Source organism: Rhea americana, unplaced genomic scaffold (genome assembly GCF_003343005.1).
Source record: "Rhea americana isolate MKP2758 unplaced genomic scaffold, rheAme1 scaffold_79, whole genome shotgun sequence".
NCBI classification, from domain to species: domain Eukaryota; kingdom Metazoa; phylum Chordata; class Aves; order Rheiformes; family Rheidae; genus Rhea; species Rhea americana.
This window is the reverse complement of record NW_028186967.1, coordinates 1,123,330-1,139,505: the sequence shown is the minus strand read 5'-3', so window position 1 is coordinate 1,139,505 and position 16,176 is coordinate 1,123,330. Positions and strand designations below refer to the sequence as shown.

Genomic DNA, 16,176 nt, shown 5'->3' with positions numbered 1-16,176 from the left:
ACTATAGTGATGAAGGTTCTATAAACTGTTCCAGCACTAAAAGAGAAAAACATGAATGAGAAAGATCATAGAAGAAAAACCATTTTTACAGCTCATCTATATTTTTCACGGAAACCTACCTGCAGTTTTAAAATAAACTGTTCCAATTGGTTAAAGTGTTGGCTGTATAATTTCRAAAAGGTTGTGTGTTAAGCGAGAATCAAAAGCAGACAGAGAAATAACTGGACTGCAAGAATACATCTCTGCTCCTCTCCCTACTACTTTTCACTGTAAGGACACAGTGAGTGTGAAGGTACAGAGGTGCGTGACTTCACCTCCAAATGCATAAAGCCTCCTAATAAATTTGTGCTTGGAACCTATTGCTCAGAGAAATGCTCAGCACCTTCCCCTGGCAGCACAGCTACACTTGGTGACTGGGCATCTAGAACTTTCAGGCATCACTAGATTTTTAAGACCTCAAGTGTTGCAGAGGCTATGCCTCTTATTTCTCATCTCTGTGCTCCTGTAGTGTGCACTGATCACACCCGTTTGGTGAAAATGCCTTCCTTCACAGTCCTCTTCTGCTCCTTTACCTCTCCTTCTCTTTTCTGGTACAATGGACGGTAGAAYTGCTACAGCAATTCTCTTTAGGTAATAAAAAGTTTCCCACAAACAACAGAAGAAAAAAAGAGAAAATGGCTATCTCCGGCTTAAAATTCAACCAAATCAGCACAGCATTTCAAAAGCTATTGTGACTGCCAAAGGCCTGCTGTAAATACAGCTGATAGTGTTTTTTTTCTTTGAAGTGCCCATTACACTTTAGTAGGCAGTGCCTCCCTATGACAAAGGCAGGCAGTAGCATCTAATCTGGTGGAAAAAAAAAAAAGGCCTTTTTCTGTGTGCACAKATGTCCACAGAAAGGAGGCAGACAGCACTTGCATCTAGTCTCCTCAGTGATCTATCCCCAGCACCGTAACAGTGCCAGATAGCAAGTCAAAAGCAGGCTTGCGTACACACAAGTGTCTTTATAATTCCATCTGCAAAGCTCTGGAACAATGAAAGTACAGTTAATGTAAGAGATTGCCTGCTCTCCCTAAAATTCAGTTTTAAGATAACACAAACGATGAGTGCAAGCCAATAGCTGGAGTAGCCACCAACGAATACTACTCTAACTCTGCAATCTTTGAAGGCATAAACAACCACCTATGTTGTTGACAACCCTTTTGGAAATTAGAGCAAGCTAAAAAGGTAATTTGTCCTCACCTTCTGGTGATTTTAAGAAGGACAGACAAAGGATGAAAGAGCATTATTGTTATTCTTTACAAATTCGTGTAAGTCCAAGCGTACACCAATGCAGGTTGCACTCTCAAAATAATCTATTTAGAAATTTGGTAAAATATTAAGAGCTTGTGGACAGAAAGGATGTCTTTTTCCTAAACATACCCAAAGACCAATAACAATAGCTGCACGCAATCATTTTTGCCTTGCAATTTTCCCATGASCTCCATTAAATATAGGTCCATCAAACCTGTGAAATACCTGTTAAACAATATAGTACAGGAATACCATTGCTTCTTGCTGGTGGTGAAAGAGATGGTGTAAAAGAGAGCACATTGTCTTTTCTTGTCTTCATTAAAACCACACAAATTCCACCCCTTTTTTAAAATTATTTTTAATACACTCTCCCTTACATTTTAAAATCACTGATACCTTCTTTGGGGGCAACTACRTCTTCATTGTACCAGTCAGTATCAAAGGACAACAATATTACACCATCTGTTTTCTTGGCTTCTGTTAAATACAGTACAGTGAAAAATCAAAATTATGGCCAGCCACATGCCTTTGGTAAAATTAAATGTCTGGTGAAATCACATTTTCTTCAAAATCAGAAAGCCACATGTTGAACCCATGTAATGTTTTCAACTTCAATTCTATACAAATTTCTTTCCTTCCTCAAAGCAGAGCAGCTTCCTCAATTTGAGCAGCTGTCATTCCACTCAAATAGCAATTTCCATATTGTTCCAGAAGTAGGATGAAAGTTTGGAACTCCAGAGAAACAGCTCTCCACATGCCTTGATCACCATTAGATTTGTGTTTTAGAGGAGAAGTAGAAAGTCTAGTAAACATCCACAAACCTACAGGTCAAAGTAGTCATGATTTTTCCCCTTTTGACAATTAACAGTGATAAATATTCATAGTTTTTAAAAAACGTTCCATAGCAATACGTGCGACTCATTTAAGCAACTGACGGTCTTCTCCTTTGAGGCGTTTTTTCCGGGGCTGTACAAAATCATCATCTGAGTCRTCAGTAAGTTCTGCATTATCTTTTTCACTCTGGCAGTTTGGTTGTACAGGGAACTTTCTCTCAGGATAAAGGCTTTTCAGAAGTTCTTCAAAGTATGCTTCAAGCTTCATGCCAGCATCAGCTACTTCTGAATCAGGCTGTTGGGTGAATTAACAGTATCAGTGCATCATGAAATAGCATTATATCTAGAGCACCTCAAGGACCTAAAGTGATTTAGAAACTATGAAAAGCAAATAGTAATATTAACGGCACCTGTTGAACATGCAGTAACAAAGAGCACAAGCCTGAAAAACAGAGGGAGAAGGCAGAAGTTTTGGCTAATATCCCATCAACCTTTTTCTCTTACAGATTCTCACAGAAGCCAACTGCAATAGCCATATAACATGGGCTCTGAAAGCTAYATAAAGAAATTTTACGAACTACTACATTTTGACTTTTTAAAAAACGTGGATTATGCTGTGAAATAAATAGATGTGTGTTGAGGGTGTGCTTCRGAACAATTGCATAAAATGCTAGACTTTGCTCTAACTTACAGACTTATTTTTAAATTACAGTGAAATATTACTTACCACTTACATAAACCTTTATTCCCACTGGGATCCTTCCTGCTTTTGTGGTCTGCTCAGTACCAGCACACCATTATGTGTTTCCTTATGTGAGGTGAGGGAGAATAATCAACCAACACAAAACTAGAGGTCAAAAGGGCAAGYAAGGACCTCCCAGAATGAAAATTTCACTGAACTTAAGATTTAGTAGGGTGCTTTTGAGGTAGTGGAAATTGAAACAATTTTTTATCCAATGTCCACCATTAACCTCTGAGATCAATGATTATCCTATTCCTTACTGGTTGTCCTGCCATTTAGTCAATATGTTTGTTACCACCCTCCTTCTTTCCATGGAAGCATCTATACTGTACAGTCATCTAAAACCAAAGTAGTTTAAAGTGCAATCTGTGTTTTCAATGAAGTCTCATCATCAAAACAAGTTTAATTCAAAGAGTTCTGGTGTTATAACTTCTACCCCCACTACAGTTCTCCTGAAGCAATCTAAGTCTACAAAACAAGATGAGGTATCTACTTTTTCTAACCTCATTAAATTCAGCACAGTTTTGGAAAATCAGTCTGAAATCAGCCACAAAATCCTCTGGTTTTGCGTAGAATGAATCTGTTACTTCAAGTCTTTTCTTGATGGTTGACAAGTCCATAGGCTTCTTGATTATTTTGTAATAATCAGGAACCTATAGGGAGAAAAAAAAGTTTTACCACATGTTCATTGCTTATTGTTCTCTAAACCTCTAGTTCTGATGGAGAGGGGAAGATTTAAAATTGTGCTTTGAAGATAAGACTAAGACATGAAAATTATAAATAACATATATATATATATATTTAACATATACACAGATTGATTCTGGAGTAACAGTAATCTATGAGAGTTTATTGGCTAAAATACACTGTTGCCAATGTCTATWTTAAAAGCAAAGCAAAATAAAAATAAATCAAATAAACCACACTGCATTTATAATATAGGACACAGTAAATGATTTGAACATTYTTATCTTTTTACATAGTCAAATGAATTGTCTTTTAAGTTTCACTACGAAGACTGTCCTGCCATATCTTTCCCAATCCACTTAAAAGGAAGCACTGTATGTGTTGCTGAAAGTGAAATTTGGTCAAGAAATGTATCTTCGGAAATAGTGGTGTATTACAGAGAAAATTATTTTGGAATCTTGATTGTGCTTGTATGATTAAGATTTGTTCTTTCTTTTAAAAGAAAAACTGCTTTTTTATGGTAACAGAACGAGTAACTTGTTGTCATCCTTCAATCATCTAAGGCACCCAGATTTTCTTTAGCATTTTAAACTAATGAACTCCCAGGTAATAATACAAAAATTCAATTTCACATTAGTACTATGAAAACTCCAGTTCTCAYTATCATTATTTTTTTWAAAAAATCACTTTTTTATTGATATCACTCAGCATTGTAAAATCAGCAGATAGAGTTAGCACTTGTTTTTTTGCATCTATTTATGAAGTAGTAAGTAAAATCCGGTCTTGCAGAATTTTACTAGCAAACCACCTTCCAAMCCAATGTTTTACCTTTCAGCTTCCCTTCAGATGTATGTAATTTTATTAAAACTATCTGACACACAATATCCAAGGGAACTTGCCTCCTGATAATGGACCCCAATTGGCAACAATAATGCAATTAAGAACATGCCAATTATGTTACTGACTGGTATAAAATGGAAAGGAAATAAGTGAGGTACATACTGTAGGAGGAACTGGATCTTGAAAAGCAAGACTCATTTCATGACAGTAAAGGTATAGCAGCAGCCTTTCACACTTCTGTGTCAAGAAAAATAGATATTCAAGTAATCAGAGAATTCTCCATAATTTGTTTTTAAAGAATAAGCTGCAGAAGATATCAAAAAGATGTTTGGTATTTCCCCCAACCTCCAAGTAGAAACTGAATACAAAAACTGTATCTGGAAGTAAGCTTAACAGTCTTCAACGTCCTGTAGTATTTTTCTGCAATAGATATATCATGTCATAATTAACTCAGATGCATTTTATGAGACCTTACACAGTTACCAACAGTATCATTCAGTATTAGCTGAGTTCAGTGGATGTTCCAAAGAACATATAAAGCATGCATGGCTCTCTGTATGGCTCTTTGTACACCAGTAAATACTCAGAGATACCAGTGGTATTTCTCCTGACCTGAGCATAACTGGTCTGTGAGTGCAATGCATATGCTGCTTTTTGTCAGCAGTAGGACAGAATATTTTTCCTATGTGCTCAAGTATATTAAACCGGATCATGAGCCTTAAAAGAGATTCTAAAAATAAGTTTTTGTGATTTTATGCTTCCTGATCCTTCATCAGAATATTTACAGGACAGTATCACATGTCCTGTGATACTCTGGACAGTATCACATGTAAATAATAGTTCTACAGGTAGACTAAGCCCCCCAAATAAAACATTAATTTCAGTGTATTTACACAACTTACTAACTGAAACCAAGTAAAAAAWTATTTAAAATTTCCAATACACTTCAGAATTACTTTAAAAAAATCTGTTGTTTTAAACAAAAAACAACAAATTAAAGCCCAGAAACCTAAAGGGTTCTAAAAAACAGTTCAACTATCTGCTCAAAAGGCAGAGTACAATTTTCTAAATTAATTCTGAGCTTTAAGGAAAAAAAACAGTTTGWTTTGTAGTTTTTCCACCAGAATATTCAGTGCTGTAAAAGGATAGCAGATATTCTCAGAGACTTGTGTTAACCTCTGTAGGGTCAGTGTTGCATCTCTGTACATCTTCATTATAAAAAAAACTTTTTAGAAGGGTATTAAYGAAATGCTTTAATGACTAAAGATTAGTTGAAGTCAGTTTATGCTAAATTTGGAGAGCAGAAACAAACAGAAAAATATACCAAAGGGAAAGGATCGTGTGCATATGCTGCTTCTAGTCAATACTAGAAGCAATGCTTTGTATTTCCCAGAGTCCAGTCCCTGTTCACAGTATCACACCACAATCRCTTCTCCAGCTTTCAGAATGTCATGTTCAGAATATTCCAATGAAGGTTGCTAGGCTCTCAGAGCGTATTTAAGTGAATTTACATATTTACCACCACTTTAAAAAAGCATACATTCCATAATACAAAAAGCAGTAAGACAGTTCCCATTTATCCTTACCCTACGATCTATTGGTGCCAAGCCCACAGTGCCTTCCAATTTTCTTTTTTCAGAGTTGTGAATGGGGTTATCACAATCATATTCAACTTCTGGCTTGGACAAATCCCGACAGAATGTACAAATCCACTCTCCACTGAACAAGAAAAACAGATTGATTAATCTCAGTGAAGTAGCACAGTCTTGAAAGGCTTTCCACATCTGGAGAAGTTTTTCTTTATTTGTAGGGTGTATTAAAAAAAAAAAAAAAAAAGCTTGGTGCATTTTTTATTTCTACAACTACAAAGGCAAAGAAAGGGACTGTTGGCAAAGAACATCACATTAGAGCTTTCCTTTTTAACAGCACTGGCAAAATGATTTCCATTTTTGTTAGTGCTTAAACTGTTCATTTGACCTGACAGGATTAAACCACAGCTTTAATCAAAGGTCTATTTCCTTACTACAGAGAGACTGAAGGAATCAGTTGTAGACAAATGAAATAAATTGAACAGAAGGAAAAGTGTGTCATGTGATAACTGTATTTTCCCTTTGCAARTCTGAACTACAACATATTACTACTCTATATGGAATACCTTAAACAAATTTTTTTGAAACCTAGAAATTCTTCATCTACTAAAGGAACTGCTGAAAAATTTTCTAAGTTAACAATTAGTGTCTAGTAAAACCCTGCAGATGATACTACAGGTGACACAGCAAAAGAACAAGATAAAACCAATTCTGTAAGATGACCACATTCACAAGCTCCCTTAATTTGTGAAGCTCCCTAGGCTTTTAAAACCTAAGTCTATGGTTTTAATTTAGTTCTCCATAAATGAAGAAACTTGCATCTTTGCAGATAACCACAAGAGGGCTGAATTGTACTTCTTACATGGGGGACAGAATTCAGCAATAACTAGTTGTTAGATACAAAGTATGCAAGTTCTTATGCAGAGATATCTTATTATGATAAGATCTTAGGGAATAGTTTCTGTAGCACTTTTGAGTTCATTTCAACAGTAATGCAGAAGACTTTCCAAGCTTAAAAAAAAAATCAAATCGGTTTTAGAGTAATCCAAAGATTTCCACCATCTGCTAGTTTTAGCATAACAGCCATTTGCCTTCAAAAATCTTCTGCCTTCTACTGTTTTAACTTGACAGCCTCACTTCTGTGCCTGGACCAGCATCAGAGGAATGATGCARTAGATAGTATACAAAAACAGATTTGTGCCCTGACCCAAAGATTTTATGCAAGAAAACAAGAAACACATGAAAGATGCAGAGAAGACATAAATATATATTATATATACAAGAATCCACACAGGGTGGAATGTGATAGCATAGAGGAAAAAAGACAAAGTGATCTTGTTAATCTATAGGGGAAAACATTCTATCCACTTGAAGAACAGCAAAAATCGTGAAAGAAATGGACTGACACTGCTRACAAACATAAAAGAATGGTTGTACAGATGGAGAAACTACGGGTAAGACATCAGTCTACAAAACTAAGCTACTATCCAAATGGATTACACCAGCAGTTTTAAACAAACTATACTGATATTTAATAAGAAAACCTAATATTTACATAAAATCATTAAACAGTGAGCATGTTGTAACAGATGCTTTTATCCTTTAATAAGCTTATTGCACAGTATTTCTGAGTTGGAACATCACAAATGCCAATTATTTTATCAAAGACATTAATTCCAGAAGCAAACCTCAGTAATACTTGTAACAACAACGACAACCTATTTTCAGTTAGCATGTATATTAAGATTGAATTTTGAAACTAGACTGAATAAATTGAGCAGTTTTATTATAACAACCAATCATGAAAGCCTACAGCTTGTTTCAGTGCTAAACAAAATGTTAACAGCACTACATCTCATGCYTGGAGTACAGCCATTTTTAATACTACAGTGAGTAACATTTGATACTATATTAGTTTAGTTTAGATTTTTGAATATTTTTATTACTATTAAAAGAAATGTTAACTCTTCTGTTGCCCTTAAAGGGTTTTTATGATACATAGGTAACTCTGTAGCCCAGTTTTAAGGCCACAGGTAATAGATGCCCTAGATATAAGTGATCTTGCCTACGTGCCACATAAGTGAAGAGTTCTGTCATAGATTTTACAGCTACAATAAAGTTAAAATAACATTTCAATGCAAATTCCAATTTTTACTAATTAATAAAACTTCAGACTTCAAGACTTCAAAGACAACAAAAATCCCTTTAAGGCTGGAGTTCCTACATTGGGGCTCACAATTCACAGCTTGTGTCTTCTATTGAAAGTTCATATGGAATTAATGTAGTCATAATTACCTTGGAAAGTTCATCAGTGTAGGGACATGGCAAGAAAGATGGAATACTTTAGGACATTTCTCACAACAAAGGAGTTCTCCTCCATTTTGACACACTGCACACCAGTCTTCATTGGGATCATCTTCTTTTCTGCCCTCCCCTACATGAGGGGGGCCTAACCATCCTGTCTTCCCACTGGTGATACTCTCCTGCAGTATCTGTGGTTGATCATCTGTGCTGTCTGGTGCATCTGTTCTTAATACAGCTTCATCAGAAGTAGAATTATGATTGCTATCTAACAGCAGTGAAGTAAGTATGCTTCTTGAAAATGTCTGCAAGAAAAGCACAGGCAGCTTGGTTATACTACTGAAGTGAATTTAAATATCACTAACAACGAGTAAACTGACTAGAATAAGGAACTTAYATGCTGTTAGTCGTATAACTTGTAATATCTATGCAAGGACTACTATCATAGCTACAGCTTCAAGCAACTAAATACAAGTTAGTTATGAAGAGCAAATTCTGACATTTTAAATACTGCTTCAGTAATAAAAAATTGAATTAATCTTTTATGTCCCCCCCAAATAGTGCAATAATATACAAAAAAATAAGGGTGCTATGATTAAAAACATTTCATAGCACCACATGAAAATCTGATGTTTGCAATTGTTTTGCTATTTCCCATCTATAAGTTTTTAAAYAGATGAAAGCAGTCTGATCACAAATTTAACTTAATTGACATTAGGAATAGTTTGATTTTGAATTTTACCTCTACCTTTTACAACAATACCTTTAGCTTTTTCCACTGAAAAATAAGTCCCCAGAGTATTTTTAAATTATTTTTTCCCCATACATACAAAATACCCTCMACTACCAAATGGAAAATAAATCTTTATAAAGAGAGTTGTTAACATTACATTCTGAGGCCGTGATTCTTCATCTGTTTCTTGCTTCACTATAACAATTGGGAAATCAAAGTTCTCATTTGCTGCACTAGACTCTTGTTTAATTCTGATMGGCTCCAACATAACAACTGGGACTCTGTGTGTAGAATCAGCTCCTGGCGGCTTGCTGGAGGAGCTAGAACTGTAAATGAGAAAAAGAGGCAGGAAAAAGGAAATTTAGAGTCATAGTGGGACAACTGCTGTACATTGATGCTTTCTGAGATCCCACGATTCTAATCCATTTTCCATTCTTCACCACTTTAATAGAATACAACACTTGAATTTTTATCTTTTCATGTATATTGAAAAGGTGTTACAGGAAGGGAAAGTTTAACAGCTTAGCTCCAGAACTACAGAGCTGCTCATGATTTTAGTTCCCATTAGTGAAAGACTTGTAAATAATCTCCAATTCTTTTAGGTTATAAACAGAATAGCATTTCCACTKAATACCATTTCATTTTAGAGGAGATACAGCCATATCTTGGGGAAAAATCTGTGCTTCTCCACAGTTGAACTGATCATTATAAACTACACACTAGCAAATAAGCAGATAAAGCACATATGTTCACAATATTTTGGCAGAGTTTCTCATAACCTGTCAACTTCAGAGAAAGTGGGGCCCTGCTTTAAGGACTGGACACTGTCCTTGCTCATATGTGTATATATGATAAAAAAAGAATATATAACTGAAAAAGTTTTTTTTGGATTTAAAATTCTTCCATTACTGTTTTTTTTTTTTTTTTTTTTTTTTTTTTTTTTAAAGTGAATGAATTCAAGTGACAGTAGATAGAATTTCAAACATTTAGCAGTTTATATATGGATGTCTGGAGTCCTTCATAGTGTTTACTACCTAAGCGGAATATAGGAAGAGGTATTCTATATTAAAAAGTATCTGCATTTCCAATTCAAGTAGCATGAACATCACCTGATTTCTCCCCTTGTGGAAAAATTGATCTTGTGTAAGATACATGCCTTAAAGTACTGAAACATTAATGGATCTGCTCTCTTCAAACAACGTCTAAACCTATTTGTTCATTAATATTCCATCACTAAGGGATAAAACACCTTTGTAGACTCTCAATAGATATCTACTGCTCACTTTAACCAACTATATTATGGCAGAAAATTCTTAATAACCCTCTTTGTAACATTGATTTCTAAAATCTGAAGTCATTTATGGTTCTACAAAGACCTTCAGTATGCAACTTTTTCTTTAGCTGAATTTGCTGAATTTCAAACAAAATTTACAATAAGTAACCTATTAGTAACACCAATCTAGCCATCATCTACAGAGTTACTACATTTTTAGGTCTGCTATTAATACATTACAAATGAAATTACTACTTCAGACTGCAAAGACTGCTATGATACCCACTAGACTCGGTCTCTTAACAGAGAAGGTGAAGCAAATTAACTTCAGCATGGATTAATGATAGAAGAGACCAAGGCTATACATAGCATATTCTGTGGAGATTGAAGTTATGCTTTTTCTCTCTCCCACTTGTTTCTTACCTCTCTCTACTTCCAACACTGGATGCACTGGGTGAACGAATTGGAGGGTGTATGTTTGTCACACTCACTCCTCCTAGTACAGAGGAAACAAATTAGAATAAAACAGAATTGTGCCAAGTTTGATATACGACTTGGAGAAGTACAAAAGGTTTTGGGCAAGTTCCTTCTCTTGAGTTACTAATTTATCTATTTAGCCTATACTTTATTTAACATAAATTCATGAGATGATGAGAAGTATGGGATAATGGAGGGGAGGGGAAGACTAAAAAGGGCCCACTACATGTAAGCTGGCTGCTTGGTCAGTCACCTTTGCTTGGTTGAGCCATTCCTGATCACTGTGGTCTGTCTTATCTTCTTACCAAATTCTATTTCTCACTTTCTGTGCCAGTGTGCTCTTGAATATGTGTATGAGAGATCTGTTAGGAAACTTTAAGCTAACCTTACTGCCAAGGAGGACAAGCGATCTAGGGGCTAGATATGAGAGACACCAAGGGCCTGGGGACTAGATAACTAAAGGGGTCTGTGAAGGGGGTTTTACCTGAGCAATGATCCTGAGAAACAGGACTGAGTTATTTGTGCTGCCTGTGTTTATGTGGATGCCTGCGAATACATTGTCCTGTCTGCACTAATCTGTCTGCGCGTGCACATTCTGGTAACTCATGCACACAGACTCACTACTGGCTTGATCTGGATATGGGGGTAAGGAGCACCCATTCATCTCCACTGTTCGTGGTGAGGAGGAAGATCCTGGRTTCTTCAAGTCCACCACATTCAGCTACCCTTAACAATAACCTCTTTGGGGAATCTGTGCCAGCGCACACAGTGAACCTGCACTACACTCGTAGTGAAAATATTTTCTAATGACCAAAATGAAGTTCAAGTCACAACCTATAGACATTGTTTCTCGTTATATCCTACCCTACTTACCCTTTCAAATACTTGCAGCTTACAACATCCTCTAGGTTTTAACCGCGTATACTCCTAAGAGTGCCTTTTTCTACAAATATACTTGCATTTTTAATTTGCTAAAACCTCCTATTTCTTTTTCCATCATGTTTCTAAGATCTGTCTACACAGTTTTGCTGACAATACTGAAACCTTATCTCAGATTTATCCTATACTTGGTTTTATCCATCTTTGCCCTCACTTTTCAACTTCTCATTTTTGATATAAGTGCTGATATCAGAATTGATTTTTCTATTTAACACAGCCAATTTAGAGTCCTCCACTACAGGACTTAAATTGCAACACAATCCCGTTACCTGAGAGGCCTGGTGATGGAACTGATGAATTTGGTGACTGGACAGTTCTGTTTGAAGGGGGTTTTGGCTGATTCTGCTCTGCTGCACCATCCTTCCTTACAATGGTATCCAGTGTGACGTTTCCTGAACAGTCAATCTAAAAGATTGGGGGGTGGGGGGAGAAGCAATTAAGTGTTGGGGAAGGGAAAAGGGAAAGAAGCATCTACCATATATACATTATGTTGGAGGTAAATACCAAAATACATCTCACTTGACTTTTTTTTAGATTAGCCACTTCGCTGCTTAGATGGCTAAAGTTATCTTGCTCTCTCCAAAAAGTAAAGAAATGGTCACATCTAGACAAYGTGTCATACCATTATTTTAAGACTAGATGACTCTGGAGGTCCCTATTTTTCTCCATCAGCTACACAGGAAGGCTTACATCAGACACGTAACTTTCACACACTGAGGTCAGAGGAGTTGAAATTGTATAGAAATACACTCCTTCAAGATGCTCGTGTTATTTATTCTAAAAATAAGCAATTCACTAACTACCCATTTATCTACTAATGCTGAACAGGACTAGAATAATCTTAAGGGATACTTAATCCCATCTGTTCTACTTATCTTCAGTACAGGAGTCATGCATGCTTACTCAAAATACAAACTGTAAGCCAAGGCTTGTCTTTTCACTCATGGCTCAGGTCAGAAAAATGAAATCTGTTTTAGGGGCTTCCACTTCATCACCTTAACTTCCTGCAAAAATTGAACATTCCAGATTTATCATAAGAAAACTAACATTTTGGAAACTGATTTCTTTTTATCAAGATCATCAATGTGTGCTCAGAATATAGGTCAGCTTGGTATTAGTAGTCCAAATTACCTAGATATATCACAAATCCACTGGTAGCAACTGCATTGATCACTGAAACTTACTAGGCTTTACAGGAGTAGATTGAAAGCATCTGCTAGCTCAGCATATTTACAGTGATTTGGGCAATATGTTTTGATAGCATAAACATAACCACATACAATTAGAAGAATTTAAAATGACACTRCACACAAAGTCAGCATGCTAAACCTCTCAAAGATTCAATAGTGTTTCATGATTGCGCTGTGCAGTACATCTTTTTACCCTGACAGATACTGTGATTGCAATGTACTCTGGTTAAAAAAAAAAAAAAAAAAAAAAAAAAAAAAAACCAGAACATTTTATTGGAGAGTTTATTGAGGAGAACAAAAGACAGGAGGGAAAAAGATTAACAGCAAGCTATGACTAGAAAACATGAGATTCCAGGTATCTACAAACTTCAGACAACAAAAATAGGCTAAGCACCTATTCAAAAAAAAAAGGAAAAAAATAAACTGACTAAAGCTCCACAGCTCTAATGTGAACTTCTGACAAATATGTACTAATCAGAAGAAACTCTGAAACAGAATTTCAGAAGCTAAGAAAAGATAGTATTACGATGTTCCTTCCACTACCTGCTCACATGCATGTTAGAGGATATACGAAGAAAAGTGCTAAGAGAAAAAAATTAGGAATATTTGAGTCCAATATACCAATAGCTAATACCTTAATAAAATAGTTTTTTAAATTAGATAAAAATCTCAAAAAAAATATTAAAAATTTACCAGAAATACCATCAGCAAATCAGTGCTACCTGTGGACAACAGTAACCAAAGCTAAGCTAACTCATTTTCATTAGTATCATTTGAAGAAAAAATGAAGAAAAAGAGGTGCAAGCTGAAGGTCAATATGCAGCATCCAAACAAGACCAAATACAAGCACAACCTGCAATGTTATTTTTCTTAGTAGTCCTAAACCTCTTATGGCTGTTCCTGGAACTGTCCTGAATACTGCCAGCAACATGTAGGCAACCCTGTAATGCTGTTTTCTAGAACCATCTAACTTCAACAAACAGAAGAAGAACTTCAGTCTAATAAGATGTCTACTTTTCAAATTTAAGAACTTTTCCAATTTACTTTAAAATAAAATCTGTAAAACATTGCTTGCATATTATACTTACATCTGGAAGAGATGGTARGTTGTAGGAGCTACCCACTGGAGAACTCAGATCTATCACAGGAGGAGCATATGTCTTCCCATCACATCCCACAGCACTAGTGACTGTGGGGCTGGAAGGAGTAGATGATGTGCTGCTTGCAGTTGAAGGGGCAGCTGAAGTTTGTCCACTGCCAATCTGCCACTAAGAAAAGATAATAATCCACAATTCAACACGATTTTTTTCTACAGAAGATCACATCTATTGCATATAGTGATTCTAACTCATCAGCCAAGCAAGCAGCTTAGTTTAGTAAGCTGAATTCAAGCTTAAAATCCTGATTTACTCTGAAGTTATCTAATATCAACAACTAATCTTACAAGACAAGGAAAGATGACAAGTAGCTGAGAACTAGGAATAAAAGAAATGAATGTGAATTCTTAAACTCAAAGCCATATCTCGATTTAAGTATCTATTAATATTTCATGCTGCATTGACAGTGTTGTGGGAGGAATAACAGTTTTAGTGAAATAAAGGCATCACAGATAATATGCTGAATACACAACTACTCCAGTACTTTTATTAAGTAAAAATCTATAGTGTCACTTGGATGCTGCTTCCTTAACAACTTAAAGTGATTAAGAAATTGAAATGCTGACTGGGTCTCTACTCACCTATATGTTTATTACCATGATATAAAGTGCACAGTCAAGTCGGACTAAATTTCATTCTCATTTAGACATACACAGTTTTCAATGACTTTAATGGAGTTTCATGGTAACTGAAAGCAAAATTTGACTCTGCTCAAGTCCTTGTCAGCCAGTCATTCCATTCTTAGTTTCAGAAAGACATTACTAGATAATGAAACACTGGATATAAAGGTTTGCAGACAGACCAATCTTCTTTTCAGAGGCTCCCAAGAGAAATGGTGTAGTTTTTGTTACTGGTTCTCTTTACTGTGCAGTTTTCTTTGATTTAGTTGAAATAAGTTAGTTCTCTGATATCATAAGCACTGCTAACATGTGAATGGTATTACTCCATTTCTCAGGTCATAAATGAAGTTCATTTGATTCTCCCCCCAACACACACCTCTGGTGATAAGACCCTCTTCTTTTCTTCCACATACCTAACAACTCTTATGTTGATATGTCTTTTAATAAGATTTGCCTTGCTGAACAGCCAGAAAATATCTGAAGTGTTTGCTCTTACCCCAGTTCAACTGCTGATCAGCTGGGTATTGATCACTCTCACTCAGCAGAGGTCCCACAATTGTGGAATTTCTTTCCTCTCCTCATCTGTAAGAGTTCAGATTTGGCAAACTCCAGAGAATGGTGGCAGCTATAGCTTTTAGTTAAAGCTTTTATCTAGTTACTTGTGAAGTCACTAGCATTAGACTAAATGGTGAGATTTTCTATTCTATCTATCTATTGACTGTAGTGCGCAGACCATGCTCAGGTTAAGTTCTGCGTAAGTGGCCAGGAGTCATAGTGACAGCAAAGCAACAGAATGAAACACCTACRTATCACGCACAGTGGTTTATTTCTGTAATATTTCAGCTACTAGAAAAACAAATGAAAGAAATGTGACAGTTATCTCATCAAGAAAACTGTGGGTATCTTGTCATAGATAAGAAAGCAGTCTCTGTTCTAATTGCAAAGCACACTAGAAACATAATGAAACACAAGATGATACAAGGCACGTTTGATGTTTTATTTCCACATGGTGAGTGAAAACAGAAAGAAACCCTACCTGTTTTATAGCTTGCTGTGCCAAGAATGCCATCTGTAATGGGTTGGGCTTTATTGCTTGCCTTGGTATGTTCTGGTTTGAGGGAAATCTCAACTGTTGTGCAGGAAGAGGTGACCCATTGGACTTGGGGCTATGATTCTGAAAATGAATCAAGCGGGGAGGTGCCTGTACAAAAGGAARCAACTCTAAGTTAGCTGTGATATTTATTCAGTGTTCCAGAAAGTTTTATTTAGTGGCCCTTTTATACTCCTGAAATACATAACAAATTACATGCAAAAAAACCCAGCACCACACCATCTGAGTGATCACAGAACACATATCGAAAATTGATGTTAAAAATAAAATGTAGTAGATGGTTATGAATTATTTATTATAAATAAGGATAHCAAAAAAAAGAGCTAGTGAGAGCATTTTCAGCTTTGAAAGTTAAATGGGAGAATCACAGTTCCATGCAAGAAAGTCTTGG

General features: G+C 35.9%; 1 protein-coding gene across 1 annotated transcript in view; it reads right to left on the bottom strand.

Moving 5' to 3' along the window:
* Nucleotides 1-1,376: 1,376 nt before the first annotated feature.
* Nucleotides 1,377-16,176, bottom strand: part of TRIM24 (tripartite motif containing 24) — a 189,364-nt gene continuing 174,564 nt past the window's right edge. The window contains exons 11-20 of the mRNA XM_085322607.1: nt 15,711-15,875; nt 13,986-14,165; nt 11,977-12,112; nt 10,715-10,787; nt 9,176-9,344; nt 8,280-8,590; nt 5,982-6,114; nt 4,558-4,632; nt 3,372-3,521; nt 1,377-2,421 (exon numbers count right to left, since the gene is read on the bottom strand). Coding sequence (XP_085178733.1) covers nt 2,212-2,421; nt 3,372-3,521; nt 4,558-4,632; nt 5,982-6,114; nt 8,280-8,590; nt 9,176-9,344; nt 10,715-10,787; nt 11,977-12,112; nt 13,986-14,165; nt 15,711-15,875 — 1,602 coding nt within the window. The 3' untranslated portion in view covers nt 1,377-2,211. The remainder of the gene's footprint in view (nt 2,422-3,371; nt 3,522-4,557; nt 4,633-5,981; nt 6,115-8,279; nt 8,591-9,175; nt 9,345-10,714; nt 10,788-11,976; nt 12,113-13,985; nt 14,166-15,710; nt 15,876-16,176) is intronic.